At 53.0% G+C, this 23167-nt stretch overlaps 2 protein-coding genes across 4 annotated transcripts in view; both read left to right on the forward strand.

Annotated features, from left to right (window-relative positions):
* Window positions 1–1883: 1883 nt before the first annotated feature.
* DUSP23 (dual specificity phosphatase 23) lies at window positions 1884–4908 on the forward strand. 3 transcript variants are annotated; one of them, XM_012728852.1, is made up of 3 exons: window positions 1884–2093; window positions 2244–2512; window positions 3270–4908. In XM_012728852.1, exons 2-3 carry the CDS (start codon window positions 2246–2248, stop codon window positions 3453–3455), a joined length of 453 nt encoding a protein of 150 aa, XP_012584306.1. In that variant the 5' UTR covers window positions 1884–2093; window positions 2244–2245; the 3' UTR covers window positions 3456–4908. The 3 variants fall into 3 exon arrangements, with proteins under 3 accessions (XP_012584306.1, XP_012584305.1, XP_004688422.1); XM_012728851.1 differs by having other exon boundaries at window positions 1884–2087; XM_004688365.2 differs by having other exon boundaries at window positions 1884–2512.
* A 16854-nt stretch (window positions 4909–21762) lies between these two features.
* Window positions 21763–23167, forward strand: part of SLAMF8 (SLAM family member 8) — a 7576-nt gene continuing 6171 nt past the window's right edge. The window contains exon 1 of the mRNA XM_004688080.2: window positions 21763–21802. Coding sequence (XP_004688137.1) covers window positions 21763–21802 — 40 coding nt within the window. The remainder of the gene's footprint in view (window positions 21803–23167) is intronic.

Genomic DNA, 23167 nt, shown 5'->3' on the forward strand with positions numbered 1-23167 from the left:
AGTGTACTTCATCAATCTGCCTGTTCTGTTCCCCTCTATGTCTCTGGTGAAGCCTCTCACCGCCCCTGCTCCTCTGACCTATACCTCAGTTCTGTATGCACAAATAAATAAATCTGTTTTAAAAAATAAAAGCAGACCTACCTCTCCCTGAAGCCCTAGATGACAAGCACAGGCCAGGGTGTTGCACTTTTGGCAGCATCCTGCATTGTACAACTGGCTCTATGACTCCCATTTGTCAGTGTGGTGGTGTCAACGCAACAGAAGTGTCCCCCAGCAACGTCTCTCCTCTGGAGAGGGCAGCCTCTGGGTGTAGTCTCAGGAGACAAGGAAGGCACAGAGGGTGTGGGGAGCTCTTCCCCAGTGAGTGGATGGGGAAAATCTCCACGTCAAAGGAACCGTGTCAGAGTCCCAACTCCAGAGGTTGTGCAGGCAGAACCCGGGTGGAGAGGGGTTTGGGCGGAGGGAGCCACAGCAGAGGAGGAGGGAGAGGAACGAGTTGGGACAGGACAGAAAGATGGACGGGAGCTGCGTGGGCAGGGGAGTGTCAAAGACTTAATCAGGGATAGGAGTGCACAGGAAGGAGGAGGGGGTAGAGCTGGCAGCTCCCGGAACCTCGGGGACCTGGAGGTTGTCCAAGTGGATGGAACACGTATTTTGCAGAGGGCTTTTAACTTTGGGGATTGAGAAATTGCTTTCCAGAGCTTTAGCTGAGCAAGTGTGTGTACCACGAAAAGGTGGGGACAAAGGGAGGGAAGTTCAGCAGGCCAAGTGCCCTGGGCTTGGAATCAGAGAGCCCTTGACTCAACCAGCCCAGCTACTTGCTAGCTGTGCATCCTCGGCCAAGTTAACCAACTTCTCTAAGCCTCAGATTACTCGCGGACAAAAGGGATTCAAAAATACCTTTCACAGGTGGTTCTTCCAGAAAGCTCTGGGCACAAGGCCTGCTACAAAGCAAGTTCAACAAGGGTTAACTACGTTCCCAATTGTAATTAGTGTGCATCACTGGACGCACATTGCTCAAATGAAGTTATGGACCCGTCAGACCACAGCTAGAGCTGAGCCTTCTGTGAATCACACAGATAAACTCTAGCCTCCCAGGAGAACATGACTTAGAGAAGCTACAGATCTGAAACACAAAGAGAAATTAAATCCTGCCATTGTTGAATCCAGATGACAAGGAGGATGGGGAGAAGGAGCCAGGAACCTTTTGTTCAGCTTCAAGAAACAATACCCACCTTGTTAAAGATTCTGGGTCTGAAGTGCCCAGGGACCTGTGCTATGCTCCTCTGCAGAGTCTGTTTTCTCAGCTGTAAAATGGGAAATAATTCAATGGCCTGCCCCATAAGACTATTGTGGCAAATGAAAGCGTTAATACGCTGTGAAGTGCTAGACTAGTATCCAGGCTACAGTAAGAACTCAGGAAGTGCTCACTTTATGTTGTTATTATTTTACTGTAATTACTATAGGGTTAGGACTTCAGGGCGCCTAATGGCAGCCCCGTGTGCTTTAGTGATTTCAGCAGATGAGAACAACCCTGTGCGGTATAAGCCTCACCCTACAGAGCCCAGCGCTCATGCCCAGGGAGCCCCTAAACCTGGCGCTGGCGGCAGGAACATCCGGGCACAGGGGCAGCAGTGCAGTACCTCCCACCGGACGCCAGGGGGGGCAGGGTCCAACCGGGCTGCTTCATCCGGAAAACAATCCCTAACTCGCTCTAGGCTTCCTTCTTGGCTACTTGGGCACTCACCAATCTGAGCGCTCACGGCTACAGAAATCTCGCCCACTTTGATTACCCAACCAATCATCGAGTGTCCTTTTCCGGGAGGGGCCAGAAAACGTTGCTTCTCTTCCTTACTCAGAGCCCCGCCCGCTGGCGGCTCCGCCAATCCCCGTGGCAGAGAGGGCTTCACCCCCGCGGGGTTGAGGGACTACGAGGCCCGGGGACCGGGGTCGGGGGGGACGGCTCGGAGACCACGTGGGCTCAGGAGCTGGGTGGGTAGTGGGTCAGCCGGGCAGGCGGCGCCCACGTCGTCCCGGGAGCGGGAGCGGAGTCTGCGGAGCGGGATCCCAAGACCTCCAGGGAGCAGGTGCTGGTTAGTTTGAGGGTCACTAGGGCGGGGTCTGGAGACCAAGTAATCCTGGGGCCTGGGTTACGGGTTAGAGCGGTGATCGGTCTGCCGGCGAGGTGCTGAGAGGGCAGAGTGCACGGGCCGACCCGGTGACCCCGTGCTGTGCTCCTCTAGCCATGGGCGCGCAGCCCCCCAACTTCTCATGGGTGATCCCAGGCAGGCTGGCGGGGCTGGCGCTGCCGCGGCTCCCGGAGCACTATCACTTCCTGCGGGAGCATGGCGTGCGGCACTTGGTGTCTCTGACCGAACGCAAGCCCCCTCACAGCGACAGCTGCCCAGACCTTGTCCTGCACCACCTGCGCATCCCTGACTTCTGCCCGCCGGGCCCAGAGCAGATCGACCGCTTCGTGCAGATCGTGGACGAGGCCAGCGCCCGCGGAGAGGTCAGCCCGGGCCTGGGGAGCAGGCGGTGGGACATGAGCAGGGTGTGATGAGAGGCTGCCAGAACAGGGATTGGCGTCTGGCGGACACCGCTGGGCTGGGAGAGCAAAGCCACTGGGGGCTAGTTAGGGCCAGAGATGACAAGTGTCACCAGGGCAGGGCTGGAGACCTGAAAGGATGTTGCTGCAGGTGGAGGGGAGAAAAGACAGGCAGGCTTGGGGGGCAGGAGGCCAGTCCCCATAGCCACAGTATAGGCATTACTGTGTCATTTTACAGTTTTCAGCAGCCACTTTTTTAAAAGGTATCAAAGAAGTAGGAAAAATTCTTTTCAGTGATAATGGTTTAACTCAGTGTGTCAAAAACACAATCATTTCAACCGTCAATATAAAATAAATTTTTAATAAGATAGTTTCGTTCTTTTTGTACTATATCTTCAAAACCTGGTTGTATTTTGCATCCTGTCTGAATTGGAACTAGCAGCATTTCAGGGACCCAGGAACTGTATGACATCTGCCCCTTGCTAGACAGTGTAGCCCAGGACCCCAAGACTTGATCCCCCCTTTTGGGGTGATTGGTGGCCCCCAAGACACCAGAGATGGCACACCCTGACTTTAATGTCTCTCAGCCCTGAGACTTGGTGCAGAGCACTGGGCCCAACCCAGAAGCAGCGGCAGTAGGAAGAAGGAGGTGACCCAAGTCAGAGGCAAGGGGATGGGAGTGGGGGGAGGCGCGGGCTCCAACCTCTCTCTCCCCTTCCAGGCCGTGGGAGTGCACTGTGCCCTGGGCCTGGGCCGCACAGGCACCATGCTGGCCTGCTACCTGGTGAAGGACCAGGGCCTGGCTGCAGGAGATGCCATCGCCGAAACTCGGCGCCTTCGACCTGGCTCCATCGAGACCTACGAGCAGGAGAAGGCCGTCTTCCAGTTCTACCAGCGGACTAAGTAGGGACCTGAGCCCCCTCCCGGGCCGCAGTGCTCAGGTCATGTTAAATGAGGCCGGAGGCAGACTCAGACGCCGAGCCTTCCCGCTCCCAGCTGACCAAGGAGACCAAAGCCCCTCCGCCCCCATGGGGTCCTGCTGCTGAATAAATCACTTATGAGAGCAGTGCACATTGCAGAGCACTTTACAGTGGCCAGCACACACCACACAGCTCCTTGGGCCCCCCCCCAGGAATGCTGGGGCATAGGCAAGACAGGGGTACACCTGGTTTTTTGGAGGAGCTGGCTGACACGCGAGAGGCGCAGACCGCACATGCACCATGCAGAGGATGGGCTGAGCATGTATGTGTACCTGATGACACCGGTGTGCTCTGGGAAGCTGCTCCGGGGAAGACGCACATCCCTGTGTCCAGGGCTCTGGCGTACAGGGGCAAGAAGCCCTCTGGACATAGCCCTTCATCTAGACCACTAGCCTCATGGTGGCCGCCTCAGGGCAGAGAAGCCTGATGTGGCCAGACAGCCTCTTCCTCCAGCTCCCAAGGGCTGGGCACCTCAACTTGAATGCCACCCGCCCTCTGCCCTGGCAGGCCAGCTGGATGAGATGGAAATTCCCAAAACACTGAGCGCCATGTGCCAGGCTCTGTTAGATGCAAGACTAGCTCACTCAGGAAACACAGCTCAGCCCCCGGGGGGAGAGGGACACAGCGCAGCCACATGTGAGCCCTGCCCCCAGCCTTCCAGACGCAGCGGGGACAATGAGGCAGTTCCCTGTGGGCCACCTCTGTGGCCTAGGCCCCAGCAGGCAAAGCCGCTGCTCCTCCCTGCACCTTTCTCCTTCCACCTGTCACCCGCCTAGGTCGGTCCCCTCACTAGACAAGTATGCTGGCCAGAGTCCTATGTATCAAATTCAAGTCATCAGTGCTCCCTTGGTCCCCACCCAGCCCACCCAGGTGAGGGCATCTGCCAAAGAGGGGAGCTCACAATTCCAGCAGAAGTGTAAAAAGTAGCAGGAAGAGAAAGCATGCCAAGACCTCACCTCCTCCAGCGCCTACCCCCACCCGCAGTCGCTACCCGCCTCAACAGAGAAGCCGTTATTTTTCTCCATGCGAACCAGAGCCTCTCCCAAAGGGATGTGTGAACATGCGTGTGCACATGTGTGAGCATGCACAGGAAGAGCCGTGAATGAACAGCTGATCTCCTGGGCCCCTCCACTGCCAGGATGGAAAGGTGGGAGACTGGGAGCTGCACCCCAGGTCATGCCTCTGTTCCCATAGATGGAACAGCCAACCCTTGCACCTCGGCCCCCTCCCCAGCCCCCCCTACACTGCAGGAAAGGAATCTTCCCTCCTTCCAAGGAGACAGAAAATTTTTCTAGCCCCATTAAAGCCCTATGTGCAGCCTCCATCCCATAATTTAAACAGGTCTCCTCTGCCTCAAGAGTTCCTTAGGGAAATAAACATGTAATTATGTGCTTAAGGAAATCGGTTTTTAAATAAGTAAGAGTTGACTTGAAATGAAAAACTCTGCCCTTATCCTCCATCTACCTCAGAAGGTTATCCTGATCCAAATGCTCAGCCCTTTTTCTATCCCCTGGAGGGGGCCAGCCCCAGGGCCCTCCCCCTGGCCCTGCATAGGCCGGCAGTTGTGAGCACAGCCACCTCCACCCACCAATGGCATGGCGTCAGGTTGGCCTTTGGGGCATCTTCTGTGCTGGGGCTGACCTTGCATTATAGGGTGTTAAGCAGCATCCCTGACCTCCACCCACTAGGTAGCAGAGGCACACCCCAAGAAACTGACAACTGCAAGTGTCTCCAGACATTTCTGAATAGCTCCAGGAAGACACAGCGCTGTGCTGCTGAGATCCACTGCCGGCCCCCAGCCGCTTGCTGTGGCTGCCTGTGCGAGTGGCAGGTGGGGAACGTGGGGCTCTCTCCTGTGCATGCTATAGACTGACAGAAAGCCCCCAACACCAGCAAACACCGTCCCTTCCCCACCCCCAGCCTCAGGGGCTGTCCCCAAGGCCCATGGTGCAGGGGCTTGGCTCTCTGTGCGGGGACATGGTACAGCGCCGTCCACTCCCACCCGCTCCTGTAGGTCCAGTGCAATTTCTCTTCTTCCCCCACTACCATCCCTGTGACCCTTTTGAGAGCCCTCCCCTCAGGATGTCTATTGATATCCACTAGTTTTTCTAAGAGTTTTTCATTTACATTGTTGACCTGTGGGCTGTGTGATCCCACTCGCATGTAAAAGCTCCATCCCTGTTTGCTCTCTGGCAGGTGGGCCGCCTCCCTGCCAAGTGGCAGCTTCTCTGGACCTCTATTTCAACACCTCTATTTCATGTGGGTTCTGCCCCATCACCCAGGGCTCCTCTCCCAAAAGGCTGTTCTAACTCAGAAGCCCTGAGCTAGGAGCCCCACCCCCACCTCGCCCTTGCATGCCCACCTCCCACTTTTTCTGTGGGTCTCAAGACAGGCGGCCTGCCGTGCCCCAACGTCACTCTGTGGCTGCCTTAGTGAGGAAGGGCTTCTCCTGACCTGCCTTCTGATGACACATTCAGCCCCCATAGAGAGTTGGCCCATCCCATGGGACTGCTGCTCTGCACGCCTGCACCTGCCCGTTGTCCCCAGGCTAGCTCTTGGCAGGCAATGGTAAATGTGCCAAGTGGGGCTCAGATGCCATCTGGACCATTGACAGGTCCCCAGTGGACTGGGCCCCAGTGCAAAGTCTCCAATCGAACCCACTCTCTATATCTTCCTTTCTCTCTGGGGAGGAATCTAACATGGTCTCACAGGATTGTCTTGTCACAAAACAGTATCTATCCCCCCATGCCCCCTTCACCTGTCATGACATGCCCTGAGACTGACATGACTAGAGTTATTGATGAAGCACCTGCACAAAGCAGGTGTTTTACATACATTGTTACATAAATTCATCCTTACAACCACCAACAAATCAAGTATTTTTCCCCTTCTATAAGGAAAGGAACTGAGGTTTACAGCCGAGTAACTTGCCTCACCCAGGAAGTAAAGGTGTATTGCCCTCTTCTGTGAAGGAACAGAACTCCAGGCTCGCTCACCAACCGGGCGCCCAGGGGACTGACAGGCGCCTAAGCACCATGCATCAACACCCCCCACGCGCTCCCCACCTCCTAGGCTGCCAGAGCCTGCACTGGGGGCCGGAGCCGGCTGCGATGGGGCTGCTCTTCACAATACAGCAGGCCTGACTCCTCAGCGCACCTGTGCCATCGCTGCCTTCGCTGTCATCGCTGCCTTCGCTGTCATCGCTGTGCTGGTCTGCACAGCACTCCATGCAGGCCCGTCACCATAGCAGGCGCTTCCTAAATGTCACCTCCTGTAGTCTGCACAAACCCCCAAGAACAAGGTCTTACAATGAGCAGGGTGCAGGTGAAAAGACAGGCCCAGGGGGGTTCGGGAACATGCCCGAAGTCACACAGCTGGAGCAGGATTAAACTCGGGTCCCCTGAGCATAGAGAGAAGAGACGCTGTTAGAGAGGATGTGCGTATATATTTAAGGGAATGTGTTGCCCAGAATTGAGGGGCCAGCACTGACTGGCCACCAGTGCTACTCTCAGCACACACCCCTGGGCAGCCCCCACATTGCCACCCCTGCCCTATCTCAGCAGTGCAGCTCGCAGCTCTGACATGGAGTGTCAGGCTGCCAGCACAGCCGTCATCCTAACAGGTTTCTGCCTCCAGCCTCCTGCACAATCAAAAATATAGTTCCCTATGGATTTAGAAAGGAGTTCCATCAGCACTCCTTCCATTACTGTTAATGTCTTCTCCAGCTATTATGGATTCGAAGCATATCAAGAAGGCAGCAGGCTGGTCCATGCAAGCCGAAATTCGAGAAACACGACGTACAGGGCCATCCTGAGGCCGACGACTCATTTGCAACCTTGATAACAGCCCTGTGTGCCAATAAATTGCTTAAATTGCTTCCACCACTCGCCACCTATTTTCCCTTGACTTCTTCTGTCACCATGGATATGCGATCAGGAAACAAATTGGAGATGTCACCTCTGAGTTTTCAGTACAGCAAACAGTTCTGGGATGTATAATAAACACACCATTGTTTCTTCTGTATAATACATATTGAGTGGCAATTGCTCCAAACCCAGGAGGGCCATCTAGGACATGATTGGCACATGCCTCCCACGGGCAACGCTGCAAACCTCCCTCGGTGGGCTCTGTACCCCGGCACCCCTCCCCCCACCATGCAAGCTCAGCCATTTGCATGTCTTCTCTATCTTGTGAGCTGGGGGGACTGGACATAGACCAAGGGTGAGGAATAAAATCAAAGCAACCACCCTGAGAACAAATTACAGGTAGAACTGGGTCATTCCTGGGATCTATAAGGCTCTGGTCCCTCCTTCCCCTTCCAACCCTCCCCCATGTTCCTCCTCCTCTCTGTTCTACCCACATTGGGGTCCCCAATACCACCTTTGGGTTTGAAGATTTGTTGGACAGATGCACAGAAATGTCATCTATCCTCTCAATTCAGTGTATTGCATAAATGGAGACACATTAAAAGCAGTGGAAAAGAAAGGGGTGAGCCCAGGAGGATGCTGTGTGGGTGCCTAGTGGTGTTGCATGAACAGCACTCATTTCTCCAGGTAAAAGTGTGACGACAGGGCAGAAGCACTGCCCACTGGAAAGCTCACCCAGCCTGGCGTCCAGGGGGCTGGGGGTCGGGTGTGTCAGCACTAGCCCCTGCGTGTGACCTCCATGCCTGGTCTCAGCAGCCACAGGTCAGGTGCACAGTGATGTGGAGTCGGGGGGGGGTGGGCAATGGAATCTGGCCTGCAGGGGTGGGACAGGGTGGGACAAAGCCATGGGTCTAGGGACAGTGTAAACAGGAAAAGAGGAGAATGGGGGGTAATGGAGGGTAACAGGGGTCAGCAGGGGAAAAGGAGGGTCAGCCCTCCAGGATCAGCCAAGGACCCTACATTTAGAGCCTGGAAGAAGAGGAAACAGAAAGAGTGACCAGAGAGATGGAAGGAGAATCAGAGTGAAGGCTGGCATGATGCCAAGAGAGAGAATCCAAGGGAAGTGGAGTCAAGCATGGAAATGCTGCTGAGTGGCCACTTGAGCACGGGCGAGGTTCACCCATCAGGGCTGAACAAAGAGCCACTGTGACCTTGACAAAGTCATTTCAGTGGTGCCCAGGGGCTAACCCAAATGGGCCAGGACTGGGCAGTGTGAGGGGAGGCAGCGTGTGGGGAAGATTGGAGAAGTCTGGCAGCAAAGGAAAACAATGGGTGGAGCCCGGAGGAAAGCCTGGCTGCTTGGGCAGTATTGGTCTGCGTCCAGCCACAGGTGAAGAACCCGGTGGCGAGAGACGCAAGGTGGGAGCAATGGAGGGAGAAAAGGCAGAAGAACTCAGAAGAAGCAGGAAAAGGAATCCCGTCTTAAGGTCAACAGGGTGCAAGGATGCTCAATGCCTCTGCCTGATTTCAAATGCCAGGCTCTTCCCAGACACTGGTTTCCTCTTCGATTTTTACTAGCTCATGGGCATCCAGCTCCCAGGGTCCCCTGCACGAAATCCTTCACTTCCACCTGCTGTCAATACACAAGTCTGGTCCTTTCCATTTCAATCCAGGTCCCATGTATACTTAAGGAGCTGAGGGAGAAAATCAGCAAGCTCAAAACAATTGAATCTGACCTATTTTATGCATTCTGTATAAATGCATGAAATAGATTATGTTTGACAGTGGTAAACAGAGAACCAAAAAAAATCCAATTTATTGCTTTAATTATATATGCTTCTCTTCCTCTGTCTCCAGGAGGAATGTACCATCATCCTTCTCAGCCCCTTTTCAGTGTCACCCCAATTTCTAAGGCTACCTTTGGTGACCAAGTCACCTTATGTGACATACGCCTAAAGATGTTGACCTGCTACCTAGGAAGGTACATGCAAAGAAGCATGTAATGGGAAGATAAAATTAAAATCAAAGAAATGGGAGTGGGGTATTGCTGTGTTTGAAAAGAACAGCTAGATTAGATGGGAGACCCTCCAGAGAAAACCCCCCTCCCCACTGCCTCCATGGGGAAGGAAAGTTCTGAGGTACAGGGATTCCAGGCTAACTCTTAGGCAACTCTTACATGCAATCTAAGGCCTGAGTAAGCTTTTGTTGGAGAGAAACCTGTCCCTAAATCCATTGATTTGCCTCTGAAGTGGAGGGTGAGGGACCTGAGACTGCATCTCCACAGAGCCCTTCTGCTGTCCTGACCCCAGAAACAGGACCAGTAAGTGGAGGTGCCAGTTCAGCTCAGCCTCCACCCCCACCCCACCACCCCACCACCACCACCACCACCACCCCCAAAAAGTTGAGAGGCAACCTCCGAGTCCAGGGTGGCATTCACACCTACTCAATAGCAAAAGGTGGAGCTTGCAGACTCTTCTCCCCACAAGCAGGAGTCCTATAGGGGAAGGGGGCAGCGCTGGGCTTTTGGCAATTAAAAGATCATAGGGTTTTGGCAATTGAACTGCTGGGACTTCAGCAGTTAAACCACTGGTGAGGGGGGTGGCTGGAGAAGCCACCAGTATGCCACATGTGGCTTCGGCTTGGAGCTTGTTCTCTGCTCAGTGGATGCTATCTGAGGTAGGACAGATGGCAGCTGACCACATGCCAACCTGCGAGTTCTCTCTCCACACCCCTTTACTCACTCCCTCTCTGTTCAAACTAATGCTGTCATTGTTTGTCACCTTTTTTGTCCTGCATTGTTAAGCTCATAGGTGGGGACCCACCAACTGACCCAACCCCATTCTCTGGGCGTGCTTTGTTTCTGTGTAGCCACCGAAGGAGCAGCAAGAACAGATATCAGAGCCATGCCCTAGGGAAGGTGCAGTCCCATGAGGGGAAGAAACACAGAGGCACTCAGCGCTGGGTGGAAGCTGTGCAGCTGTGTGGGGGAAGTGGGTCAAGAGAGAGCTTCTGGGGGAGTGGCTACATACATGAAATCTAAGGCCTGAGTAGGCTTTTGCCAGACTGGTAATGGGGTAGTAGTGGGAAATTATAAACAATAGAAATATAAGGCACAAGCGTGCACACACACGCACACCTGTTATCCGAAGAGTGGGGTTAACAAGAACATTGTTGCTGGACTAATTTGCACTTCTCTGTTTACCACTCTCTGTTTATCACTGTCATTTGGGGCAAATCAGAGTCATGATGCCCAGGTTTCTGGCCCCATGACAGGGAGTCGAGAGGAGGTCACGCAGGGTCACCAGAGGAAGACAGGCTGGGAGCAGAGGCTGCCCCTACGCCTCACACATTGAGCCTAGGGCACCTCAGAGACACCCTTCACACATACGTGGACTCTCATGGAGGCAGCTTCACCCCTAAAACAAGGGATAGGACCTGTGCTAGAAAGATGACTTTGAATTTATTGCCCGTAGAAGTGAGCATTTAAACCATGGTGGCAGATGAGACTGTTTACCATGAGAATATAGAGTAAAAAGAGGAAAGAACTTGGAATTAGGATCTGGAGAATTTCTTCAAAGCCACTTATGTAGGAAGGCTGACACTGAGCGTGGGAAGGAGCCACCAGGGAGGAAGGGAGCCAAGAGAGGGGTCCTGTGACCCTGGGGTTGAACAAAGGGGAGTATGATTGGCAGTAAAGCTATTAGCATGTCGTCACACAAAGCAAGGACAAAACCTGTCCTTTGGATATGCAAATGATGAAGGAAGCTGAGGCTGAGGCTGCAGGAAGGGAGGAGAGGGACCAACAGAGATGGGGAGATGGAGGGTGCACAGCAGCGCCTCCTAACCTCCCTGCCCTGTGGCACTTAACACTCACAGCAAACAATACTTAAATGGAACACTGGGCAGTTGAGCAAGGCTGCTCCCAGCCGGAAATGCGGCCACTTCAAGCCACCCTGAGGGCCAAGAGAAGCATGTTGTCATTCCAGACACAGCCCCTGTGTCTCAGTTCACCACTGGTGACCACCACAGACCTCTTTCAAACAGACCAACTATGGATAGGCCACAGAGTAGGGGCCCAGGGAGGGTTAGGTAGCTGGCTTGGTTTGGTCTGAGGCTGAAAGAGACTAGAGTCTTCAGAAGTGTCTACAGAAAGTTCCAGTTGGGACAGCATGTCTGAGGTCACAAGACAGAAAGAGACATGAAGGCTTAATGGTCTCTACTAACAAGGGTAAAATCCCATTTGGGGTGCAGGCATGAATGTACAAGCTATCAGGCATGCAACAATGTCATCCTTCCCCTAACAATAAAAATCAGGCATTATTATTATCATTTACAGCCTTAAACAGGCTTAACCTCTGAGGTTAGTTAAAATGCTGGCAGAGATGGAACCACTCTCCAGATCTCCACCTTGTAAGCAACAGAACCAGCGCTAGAATCCATGTCTTCCGACTCCAGAATTCCTGAAATTATACTTCGGTGCACCTTGAACTTTATTACCATGCTAGTCCTGGTGACACAAAATAATTTAAACTCAGTCCTTATCTCTGAGGAGGTTGTTGATGGAAAATAGAGACAATAACTCAATAGTGTGATAACTGAAATAACAGAGGCGTGGGAAAGTTTTAATAAGCATACATATAACACTGAGTGTGTACTTGTTTCTTCCTAAACTCCTCAAGTCAGGGATGAAGAGACCATAGGGTAAGAGCTAAAAAAAAATGGTGGATGAATGGGTGGGTAGGTGGGTGCGTAAATGGATGGACAGATGGGTGAGTGGGTGTATGCATACATGCATAGGAGAATGGACCAGTAGACAGAAGTTTGTTTTGATTCCCTCCTTAGGGCAATTGTCCGTGTGGCCACAAGGGGTCGCGATAGACCTGACACAACGGTTCTCCATTGGCACTTCCAAGCTCACACCATTGTCTTGAAGGGCAGCCAAGGAGGAAATAGGGTGGTTAAGTGGCCTCAGAGCATCCCTGCCCCAGCACGACTTCATTCCCAGCCTGACTCCGTCTTCACTGATTCTTGGTCTTCATAGGCATCTGTCCTAAATTCTAGGATTTGAATACATTTTTCCAATTTGTTTTCTTTCAGACCTAACACAGAAAACCAATTCTAACCAGATCAAACTGGCTCAAACTGGCTCTGAGCAGATAAAAGTGGTTCGAACCAATTCAGACCAGTGCTGAGTTGTTAAAAGCAGTTCAAAATGGTTCAGGCTGGTTCCAATCAGATAAAACCAGCTCCAACCTGTTTTGATTGAATAAGGCCAGTTCAGACCATTTCTAACAGGTTCAAACTGATTCTGACCAGATAAAACAGGCTCAAATCAGTTCAGACCATTCCTGGCTAATTAAAACATGTTCAAACCAGCACAAGATGGTTCTGACAAGGTAAAACTGACCCAACCCAGTTCTGACCAGGCGAAACATGAGTATCTCATAACATTAAGGTGAACCTCACATGACATTTAACATGAGGCTTGTGTGACTGCAGTGTGCAGTTAGCATGGCCACTGCAGGACCTTGGTGTGACCACCATGGAGTCATTCCTTTCCCTTAGCATGACCATCATGTCTGTCACATGTCTGCTACATGACAGCTGCACGCAGCACATTGCACACTGTTCACTGCACAGTGCACACAGCTCATTGGACATTGCACAGTATTCACTGTGCAGAGCATATTGCTAGCAGCTCACTGGCCACACCACACAACTTACTGTACACTGCACACAGCTCATGAACAATGCACACCGCACCCTACACACAGCTGAAGCACATACCTCACTGCACACAGCTCATTGCACACAGCACAAGGCACTCTGCAAACTTCATAGCTCTTTTCACACTGCAAACAACTCACTGCACACAGTGTGCCGTGCACTGCACATAGCTCACTGCACACCAGATACTCTGTCCTTCATACCCGCAGTCACCCAGAGAGGCACACAGACACACAGCTGCACACTGAGCATGGACAGGGGCACAAGCAGCAATTCTGACATGAGATCTGATGTAGATCATGTAAGATCAGTGTCCATGAGATGTGATATAGATGATGTAAGATCAGTGTCCTTCACTTTCAAAATCAATCTGTGGCTATGAATAGGTCTGAAAAAAAAAAAAAAACAAGGCCTCCAATTCTCTCTCCTTAACCTCAGCAGAACTCTGTTTAGTGAAGTGAAAGAGAGAGATTGTACACACCCAGCACACACACATCTGGGACAGTGTTGTGGCCCCCGATGAGTGTCCAGGGTGGTCACCACATCAGGAAGGAAACATGGCAGACAGCTGCTTCACTGTAAGGCGCACGGAATAGCTCCCTCTGGGGTCATTGCAAGGAGTTAGTTAGTAGACAATGTCTTCCCAGTGACCACTGGCTCCCATGGGTGCTCAGGATGTCCTTTCTGAGCCTCAGCAAGCCACCCAGCATGCCGCCCAGGGTGCCCTTCCTCCTGGAGCCCACTGTCTGACTCCACCAGTCAGGATCATTGCAAATAAGGGGGCTGGTGAAGATTCAGATGTAGAGGATTCCATAGAGAAAAAGAGGTAAAAATGATGAAATAAGTCATTTCTAGGTAACCTGGTAATTTTTATATTTCACTCTCCTTGTTTTATCATGATAATGAAACAGGAAGTTGGCGTTCACACCAGTCTGGGTGGGTGGCTGCATGCCTATTCCAGTTCTAACCCTTCCTTGCCTCAGGCCACATTTAAGAGATTGGGTACCACTGCCAAAGCTACTTGGTGCCAGTTTATGCCTATGGCTTTAACACAACTTAGGGGTTCAAACCAAACCCACTTCTTTCTTCTAATGGGGCAATTTTCTATTTGCCAAAAGCAAAAATGATTGGTCTCATAAAGCTCCAAAGCTACTTCACTATTCAATCTGGGGAGTTTTCCAGGAACTGGGTGACTACTCTTTGAGAAGACCACTGAGTCATGCAGTCAAAGCATTCCTCCCTGACCCCCACTCGGGACACGTGGCAGTTTCTCCCAAGCCTAGACCCATTCCACCCTTCCCCCACCCCCTGCCTCATCAGGACCCCAGTTAAGACTAGAGTCAGCCTCCAGCTTCCACACCCCTTTTTAATTTAGCGGGCGTCATCTACTTCCCATTTCCAAACTGTTATCTATCCTCTGGTCTTGAATGAGCTTGTACAGACCAGCTTGCTTTAAAAAAAAAAAATTATTTATTTATGCATATAGAACTAGGGTGCAGGCCAGAGGTGCAGGGGCAGTGAAAGGATGCACCAGAGACAGAGTAAGGAGCAGAACAGGCAAATTGAAGAAGTACGCTGCTGAGGGGCGCAGCGGGCACCCCTCAGCGGGCGGGTCAGGATCAATGTGCTGGACCATGTGGGTCAGCTCCCTAGCCAGGGATCAAACTCGAACTGCAGTGGCTACGGAGAGCTTCAGAGTGCTGCGTTTTAACCTGCTGCGCCACCAGGGAGGGCCAAACAGACCAGCTTGCTTTTAGCAGGAGAAAGGTGTCAGTCCCACCTAGGCAGGAAGGCAGCCAGATCTCAAGCTGAAGGTCCATTCGTTCTGCCATCTATGGATACATAATGCAGCCTCCTTGCCACGGCCCAGCCTGGACTCAGTTATGCAGGCTCTGTCCACACACCTTGGGACGGAGCTCTGAAGGCAAAGCAACCTCCCACCAGAAGTAACCATGTGGTGATTCTGCCTTCCAACCCATCCCCATGCCTCCTCCCCACTGCCAGCCTCGGAACCACTTGGCTATTTCACTGATGTTACATATTGATATTAATTTTATTTGTATGACAATAAAATTCGTGGTGGCCATCGTGGATCTAAGAATCTCGAGAACTAAAACCTTTACACGGTCTCAAAGAACTCCCCTCAGGTCCAGTTGCACAGCTACACAAAAAGAACAACCCACCAACAGCTCTGTTCACACCCCGCTCTGGAAGCCCCCAGCTGTGTCCAGACAGAACAGCCGCCTCGACATGCAAAAAGGTGCCACCACTGGCCACATTCCGGAGCAGGCAATTTCCAACACGGTGACCCACGCTGTGACACTACAACCAGCACGTGGTTAGGCAGGGTCCACTTCAAAGCAGTGAGGTGTGCAAGTTCTGGTTCGTGTGTTTAAAAGTGTTCATTTTACTGCCTATTGTCACTCCTCTCATAAAACAGAGTTCCATCCGACTCACAGAGCGCCTCGCTGGCTGGAGACGGAGAGACACAGCTCTGATAAACGAGGGACGTTCAGTCATCAGATGCCGCTGAGGCTCCATCAGCTTCCTGGGCTGTTCAGAAGGGACCACGTCCACAGACCCTGCCTGCTGATGTCCCGCTGTCAGAGCTAATGAGTATTTCTTGGTCACCAGACATGACCAGATGTTCCTAAATCTACATGTGACCCAGTTCCTATCCCAGAGCTCATTTTTAAAGTCCTGGAAGCATTTGCAATCCCAGAGCATCATGTTAGAGGAGAAAACACCTATCAACCCAGATTAACATTCCATGATCTCCACTGACCACCTTGGAGAGGTCACGTCTGCCAGCCTCGGGCACCCCATTTTCAGAAGGGAGACAAATGAGAGTGTCAGCCTTTGCCCAGTGATTGTGGAGCTTATCAGCATTAAAAAGGGAGACCCAGCTACACAGTGGTCACAGGTTTTGATGCTCTGTAGGAAGCAGATGTTGCGTCTGAATTCCCCAGGGTCCGGCACACGCTGGGGCATCACCGTCCTTCGCTTTCCCGCTGAAAGGCAGTCTGGCTAGGGGACCCTTCCTTGCAAAGGTGTGGTCTCCTTTATGACCCTGCTTCTGCCCAGTTTACGATTCCCATAGAGCCATCCTACCTTCTAGGGCACTTTTCAAAGGAAACAACCCATAAAAGTCAGCCGTGTCCAAACCTGTGAATTAACCTCATAAACATCCCTCCAGCACCTCCCCTGACATAGTCTCAGCCTCTCTATCCAGCTGTCCAGCCTTCTCTTGGGGGAACTCGAGTCTGTAGCCCTGAGAGTCCTGCCGTCCCTGAGTCCACCCCCAGCTCTTTGAGACGCATCGATTGTGCACCAGGACTGCAGCCTGCTCAGAAGGCAAAGAGCCACTTTAGGCGCAGGGAGCATCCTGAGCCCCAGCCCCAGGAATCAAGGGAAGGAAGTAACAGCTTCTGGGAAGAACCTGAGGGACTGGTGCCTAGAGCTCGTACTCAGGGGAAAAGGAGGGACTTCCCAGGAAGGGCTCTAAGAAAGAGGGCAGGGAAGGATCAGACCAACAGCAAAGAAACCCAGCCCACTAGGTTTTTTGTAAAGAAAGATGTTTATGTGTCATGCAGCTGCTTCTACACAGCAGAGAGAGTGGCGTCAACAAGGACTGGGTGACCTGCAAAATCTAAGGTACTTACTATATTTTTACAGAAAGTATTTGCCAACCTCTAATTTAGATAGTATCAGGGCTGAGGAAGCTGCTAGAATCTGCTGCAGGGGCCAAGTAAGTTGGAAATCCCTGACCACTCCCTCTCCCCCACCTGCCAGTATCACTACAACACAGACCTGATCCGTGTCCCCCCATAAGTGTCTATAGGACACTCATGTCTCAGATGGACAGTCAAGTGGGCCCTGTATAAGCCTCATTCCTTCTGACCCCGAGCCCAAGACACTCCATGGCTGGCCCTTCCCCATTGCCCTTCTGGGCAGGGAGCATGCGGGGTTCATTACCAGAATGAAAACAATCAAGGTATTATCCACTCTGTGGTACATACAGCCCAAAGAGTAGAGATGATCCCAACCAAGCTAGCACTATGGAGACCATATCCATTACCACCACCTTCATCATCATTGCCATCACCACCACCACCATGACCGTCATCACCATCACTGTCACCATCACTATCATAACCACCACCACTATGATCATCAAAATCACCATCACCACCACCATCACCATCACCATCACCATCACCACCACTGTCATCACCATTACTGTCACAACCACCACCACTACCATCATCATCGCTGTTACTGTCACCACCACCGTTATCTCCATTACCATCACCACCACCTTCATCACCACCGTCATCACCACCACCATCACTGCCCTCATTACTACCACCACTCTGTCCTAATTAAGGGTTCTTTGGTCCTTTTCAGACACTGTGGAAAAGCAAAGGAAAGAGAACAGTACAACATTGTTTCTTTCCAGAGTAAGTTAAGGCAGTGCAGGCCCAGCTGTCAGAAGGGGTCATGAAGACGCTGAGCTCCAGGCACACCACCAGTCAGGACGGCAGGGACAGGGAAGTCCGGTCCTCAGACATAGAGAGGTGATGTGGTACCACGACGAGATTATGTCTCTGAGATGGTCAGAGTTGAGCTCAACCCTGACTGCTCACTGTGAGCAGGTGAGCTCTGGGACCTCTCTAGCCCAATCTGTGGAGTGGAGACCGTGCCTACTTTGCAGGACAACTGTAAACCACCAGGGGCAGAACCTGAGTTCTCGAAGCCTGGAAGGTTGTCTGGTATGTAATAGGTGCTCAAAAACAGGGGACTTGTTTTACAGCTCGCTGCTTCGAGATTCCATTCTGGTGTATAAAATAGGTTTGAATCAGCCTGAGATTTCTGCTCCCTCCTCAAAAGGGCATTGGGGAAGGGCCAGCCATGGAGTGTCTTGGGCTCGGGGTCAGTTGGCCCAGAATCCAAGCGTACCAGGCAGGCAGAGAAGCACATGTGAGCACAACTCCTTTGAGAGAGGGGGTATGAGGAATAAAATAGAAGAAGAAAATCAGCCTCAGAATATGAGATTTTCCCTGGCAAAATAAGGAATGACTTTTAATCCTAGCAGCCAACTATGTGGCATTGCCTAGGTGAAGCAAGTATTCGGGCCTGATTCAGAGCTGGCGCAAGAAGTGTCCAGGGTCCCCCTTTGGGGCCTGCCAGTGCTTCTGGCTCTGTGTCCACAGACAGTCCAGTGTCTGTGGATGCGATGGGTGACAATAGACACGAGCCGGGAGTCAGGGAGCTCTGCCCACCCCCTCAGTCCCACACCACCCCTTGGAGCAGAGCAGGCTCCCTTTACCCCAGTACTCCTCACCCACACCCCTCCCCCTTGAGTCCCACAGCCTGCTGGATGGCCTCCTTCCTGTCTGCCACACTGCAGCCTGTCCTGCCCACCCTTCTCTTCCAATCGCCCCCTTCCCTTTCCTTCTTCACCTCTCCCCCGGGAGAAGTATAGCCCCCTCCCCCATGCCCTTGGACCAGACCCAAGAGTGAGGACAAGTGTGAGTACGCAGGGCCAGAGTAGAACAGCCAGACCACCTGGCCCCAACCCCTGCACCCCGCTCTCTGGGGTCAGTGCTCCAGTGCAGGCGAGAGCTTGGCATGGTCAACACCTGCTTCCACCCGGCCTGCAGGGAAGGTGGGCTGGCCATGAAGCTTAGGCCTTGCTGGGCAGATGGAGCTGCTATGCCTGCCTGGACCAGGGAGGACTGGCCCAGCTTCCAGAGAGGCCCAGGGAGACTGAGCCTCAGCCAGGCTGCCAGCTGCTCTCTTAATTAAGGAATGCAGGGAGTGGCCCCTTTGAACTCCGCAGCTAATTTACTCAGCACACACCCCCCTGCGGCTGGGTAATTAGTGTGGTCTGAGCCAGTGATTAGCAGGGGGGACCTGCCCCTCAGACTTAACCCCTCCTGGGCCTGCATCAGTCCTTTCTCCAGATGTGGTTTTCCCTTCTAGGGAGGGAGGTGGGGCCTGTTCTAGTCCTAGCTGAAACCCCTCCACACCCCTCCCTCAGTTTAACTGAAATCCTGTTTAAGGAAAAAGGTTGGGGGATGGGTTTAGAGATTGAGGTGCATTTCCTGCTAGGATGGACATTTCTTCTAAGCCCCCTCCATCAACAAACACCCCCCACACCCACCACCCCACCCCACCCCCGCCCTGCATGATCCCAGGTCTGGGTCTGAAAACTCCAACCCATTGATCCACTTCCATGAGCTTGGAGGGTGCAGCTTTGTGGGAGCCTCTCATTGTGATGTACTGGTGGGCAGAAATGAAGGGAGCCTAAACCCACACCCACAAGCTCCAGTCTGGGAGAAGACAGCAGTGGCTGCATGGCTCGGCCTTTGCACACACCTCCCGTGTCCATTTTTGCCTCGGAGGCCTCTTAGTGGCAATGGCCAGCTTTTCAGGACTACTGTTTATAGCCCTGCTGTAAGCCCACACCTGTGTCCATCCCATCACCCTCCCAGGCCACCTGTAGGTGGAGTCTGCTATGAGCCCCACAGTGCAGACCACGACCCCAACTTGGAGAAGGCCCTTGGCTCCAGGATTCACAGACACAAGAAGCCTGAGGAGAGCAGAAGCTGACTCCTGCCCCTTGCTATCCTGAGCCTGTGCCACCCCCTCCAGGGAGCCCTCCAGCCTCCACTGCCCAGGCTAGACCTGCGTCTGCCCTCTGGCTCCTGAAGCTCTTGCCACACTGATTGCAATGATTGGGTCACATCCGCCTGCTCAGCTAAGTGGGGCTCTGCCTTTCATGTCTGTGTCCCCAGCACCTGGCACACAAATAGATGCTCAATAAAAGTCTGAGGCGTGAGTGGTGGAATCGACAGGGGAATCATCAAAGGTCCTCCTCTCCTTGGGCCTCTCCCAGAAGCCAGCCAAGTGCTTCCACATGCCACAGGGCTCCCCTTCAGCTTCTCTCCATTCTGGAGAGCCCCTTCGCCCTTCAGTCAGACCCACCACGAAATTGTGTCTCTTTCTCTCTCTACCTGCCCTGTATGTTACTCACCCTTGATGAGTCATCCTGGCTCCAAGTGGGCACAGAGCTTCTGGGACGTTCCCTCCAGCGGTCAGCAAAGTTGAGGTCCCTGGTCTCCAGAGACCCAATACTTCTGCTGTATTGAAGTCATCTGTAACCTGAACATCCTCCACAACTTCCCTGTCTGCTCTTAGCCTCTTAAGAGGCCTGCCCCTGGTGATCCTTCATTGTCCCAGAACTGGGACTACCCCAGACCCAAGGGCCAACATCCTCAGCTCTCCCCCTGCTCAGGGGCCTTTTCCTATCTAAATCATGTCCATCTTAAGCCCAAGTTCCACCCCTGAAGAAGCTGTGGGAGACCCCCAGACCACACTCCCAGGGACCCTTCCCCAGGCCCTCCTGCAGCAGGGACGGCCTTCATGCCCACCACACACAGCGGCCCTGCCTCTAGGGGCCTTTGCTTCACAGGTGTGTCTCATTCCACAGCTTGGTCAGGATGCTGGGAGCAGGGACCCACCCCAGACCCTGCTCATCGCCAGCATCTCTGCTTCCTGCTGGCCTGGTCCAGGGTGTCCCCTCTGACTAGTGAGATGCTCTGTGGGATTAGACACTTCAAGTCACATTTGGAGACTTTCTTGTCTTCTCTCCCAAACTTCCCTCACTCATAGGAACCAAGTAACACTAAGAGACAGGATGAGGAGACTAGGACACATACCACACGCCAAAGGTCCAGGCTCCAGTCCCAGCCCAGCCACCACCCTGAGACCCCAGCAAGGCCCTCATCCACTCTGTCTTCAGATTCCCTGGTCCCAGAGAGGGGGACAGCAAGGTCCTCCCAGTGAAGAATTTAGGGCTTCCACCACCCACCTGAGCAAAGCTCATGACCGTGTCTGGAATGTACCACTCGCTTCCTACACATCCTTTCAGAGGGCTGAGTCACAGATATGGCACAAGACCTCGCTGGTGATGGTCTGTGGATGAGAAACTTCCAGCACAGAGACTCAGAGAACGATGGAAAAGGGGCAGGCCCAGCAGGGCTGGGAGGGCTGAGGGGAAGCTTTAGCTACAACAGGCCGGGTCATTGGGGGGCGGGGGATGAGTGGGGCCGCATGGCTGCAGAGGGCAGGTATATGGAAGTGTGAAGGGGCGTCTGGCTTGATGTGTGTGAAGACCCCAGGGTGGGGTGGCAGAGCAGCTGGGAACAGCAGGCTGGAGCTGCTCCTGAGAGTCTGTGAGCTTAATCCTCAGGGCCACTGAGCCCCTGCAGACGGTAGCGGAGAAGTGACTCCAGAGCGCAGTTCCTGGATGCTCTGATTACAGGGACTGTGCAGGCGGGCAGGGTGGGATGTGTAGAGGATGTGGGCACGTGTGGTTGCCTGTGGTCATATTGGCCAACCATGAGCATGCGAAAGAAGCTGATTTACAAGAATCAGAGCCTGAAAGCCCAGCCAGGCCTGCAGCCAACTTCCACTTTGCCTTGGATGTTTTCACTTTCAGGGCATTTTGTTTTGAGTCAAGATTCCGCCTTCCTAATGTGGGGCTTTCCAGAGGGACCACAGTTCCTTCTAAGCATCCCCTTGCTCTGGGATGTTCTGAATTTCGGAGAGAGTGTGGCTGCCTCTCTTGAGAAGGATGGCTGTATGGACCCTGTGGCGTCTGCTTCTCTGGGAGGGTAAGTGAGGAGAGAGGGTGGCCTGTACCCAGAGAGCCAAGAGTCCCTCCCTGGCTGTCCCCACCAGATATCTGAGCAGGGCTCCCCACCCCAGCTGAGAACCCAGGGGCTGGAGCGGGAACAAGGCAACTTCTTGGGCATCTTTTAAGATCAGCAGATGCAAAAATATGCAGGTCCTGGGTGGAGCAGCCCAGGAGCATCATGTCCTAAGAACACAAGCTGTGTTGGGGCCCCAGCAGCTAAAACTGAGGCTGGGGGCACTAGTGATTTGGAAAGAAGTGATTGTGAGAATGGCCGGGGCCTGGCAGCGTTAACAGGTGGGACTTCTATATACCACCTAAAGAGGAGAGGTGGGCTTCTATAATAGGAAATATCTTTCCAGCAGTGTGAGGGGCCTGGAGGTCCCCCCCTGTGTAAGGGAAGGGGGAGCCTGACTAGGGTGATAGACAAAAGCAGATTAAATATAGTACAGGGAGGGGGGCTCCACTGTCATGCTGGGATAGCTGGACCTTGGGGTGCCTCAGCCCTGGGAGATCCCTCCATCCTGCCTAATTTCTGACTCGCCTTCCTTGGTTACCAACGGCTCGTAAGACCAAGATCTTAAGATATACTTTCCAGTGTCCCCCCCATCAGGTCTGGGGTCCTACCCATGAGGGTCCCTGCAGATTTCAACATTATTTATAAACATGTGGGGGAAGTTCCTCAAAAAAGGCCTCAATTTGTTGGATGTACAAGTCTTTCAACTCACTGGAGAGGGGAGGCTCAAAAATATGTTAAATACTCTCTTCATGGTAAAGCTGACTGGGTGCACACCCTTGCCTTTAATAGACAAGAGGAAGGGACCTGATGATGGTCACACAGTTAATCTGGGGCAGAGCCATGACCAGACAGGACTTGGGAGTCCTGACTGACGTACAGGGCAGATCTGTTTCACCCCTACTCTGCTTGAACCCTGAAGTCAGCACCATCAGATCTGAGATGGCCAAGGTCAGAGAGGGCAGTGAGGTGGACAAGGGACTGGAGTGCTAGCGAGTAGCTGAGTGACCACCTGAGCAACCCAGCACCTTCACGCATTAAACATCAGCCCTTGCTCGGCCCACCCCCTTGCCCAGCCTGTGCCAGGCAGAGGACAGTGCTCAGCAAAGCCATCTTTCATGCCAGGGTGTGTGCTTGCTTTTGCCTCCTGCTGCTCCATAGGGGTGGGCCTGGGGCAGAGAGCTGGGGTTTGGAAGGGGGAGGCGAGGCGGGGAATGGAAGAGCATTTAAAGGACAAGTGAGCTGCAGGTTCATAAATAGGAGAACTGAAGAGGCATGAAGCGCTGTTGGTGGGGAGCCCAGGCCAGGGGGGAGCACAGAGAGTGGAGC

Source organism: Condylura cristata, unplaced genomic scaffold, assembly GCF_000260355.1.
Source record: "Condylura cristata isolate star-nosed mole 26May11 unplaced genomic scaffold, ConCri1.0 scaffold00024, whole genome shotgun sequence".
Taxonomy (NCBI): Eukaryota; Metazoa; Chordata; class Mammalia; order Eulipotyphla; family Talpidae; genus Condylura; species Condylura cristata.

Coding starts and splice junctions, on each gene's coding strand:
- DUSP23 (XM_004688365.2), top strand. CDS start 2,246: ATGGGCGCGCAGCCCCCCAACTTCTCATGGGTGATCCCAGGCAGGCTG. Junction 2,513..3,269: donor AGGCCAGCGCCCGCGGAGAG/GTCAGCCCGGGC, acceptor CTCCCCTTCCAG/GCCGTGGGAGTGCACTGTGC.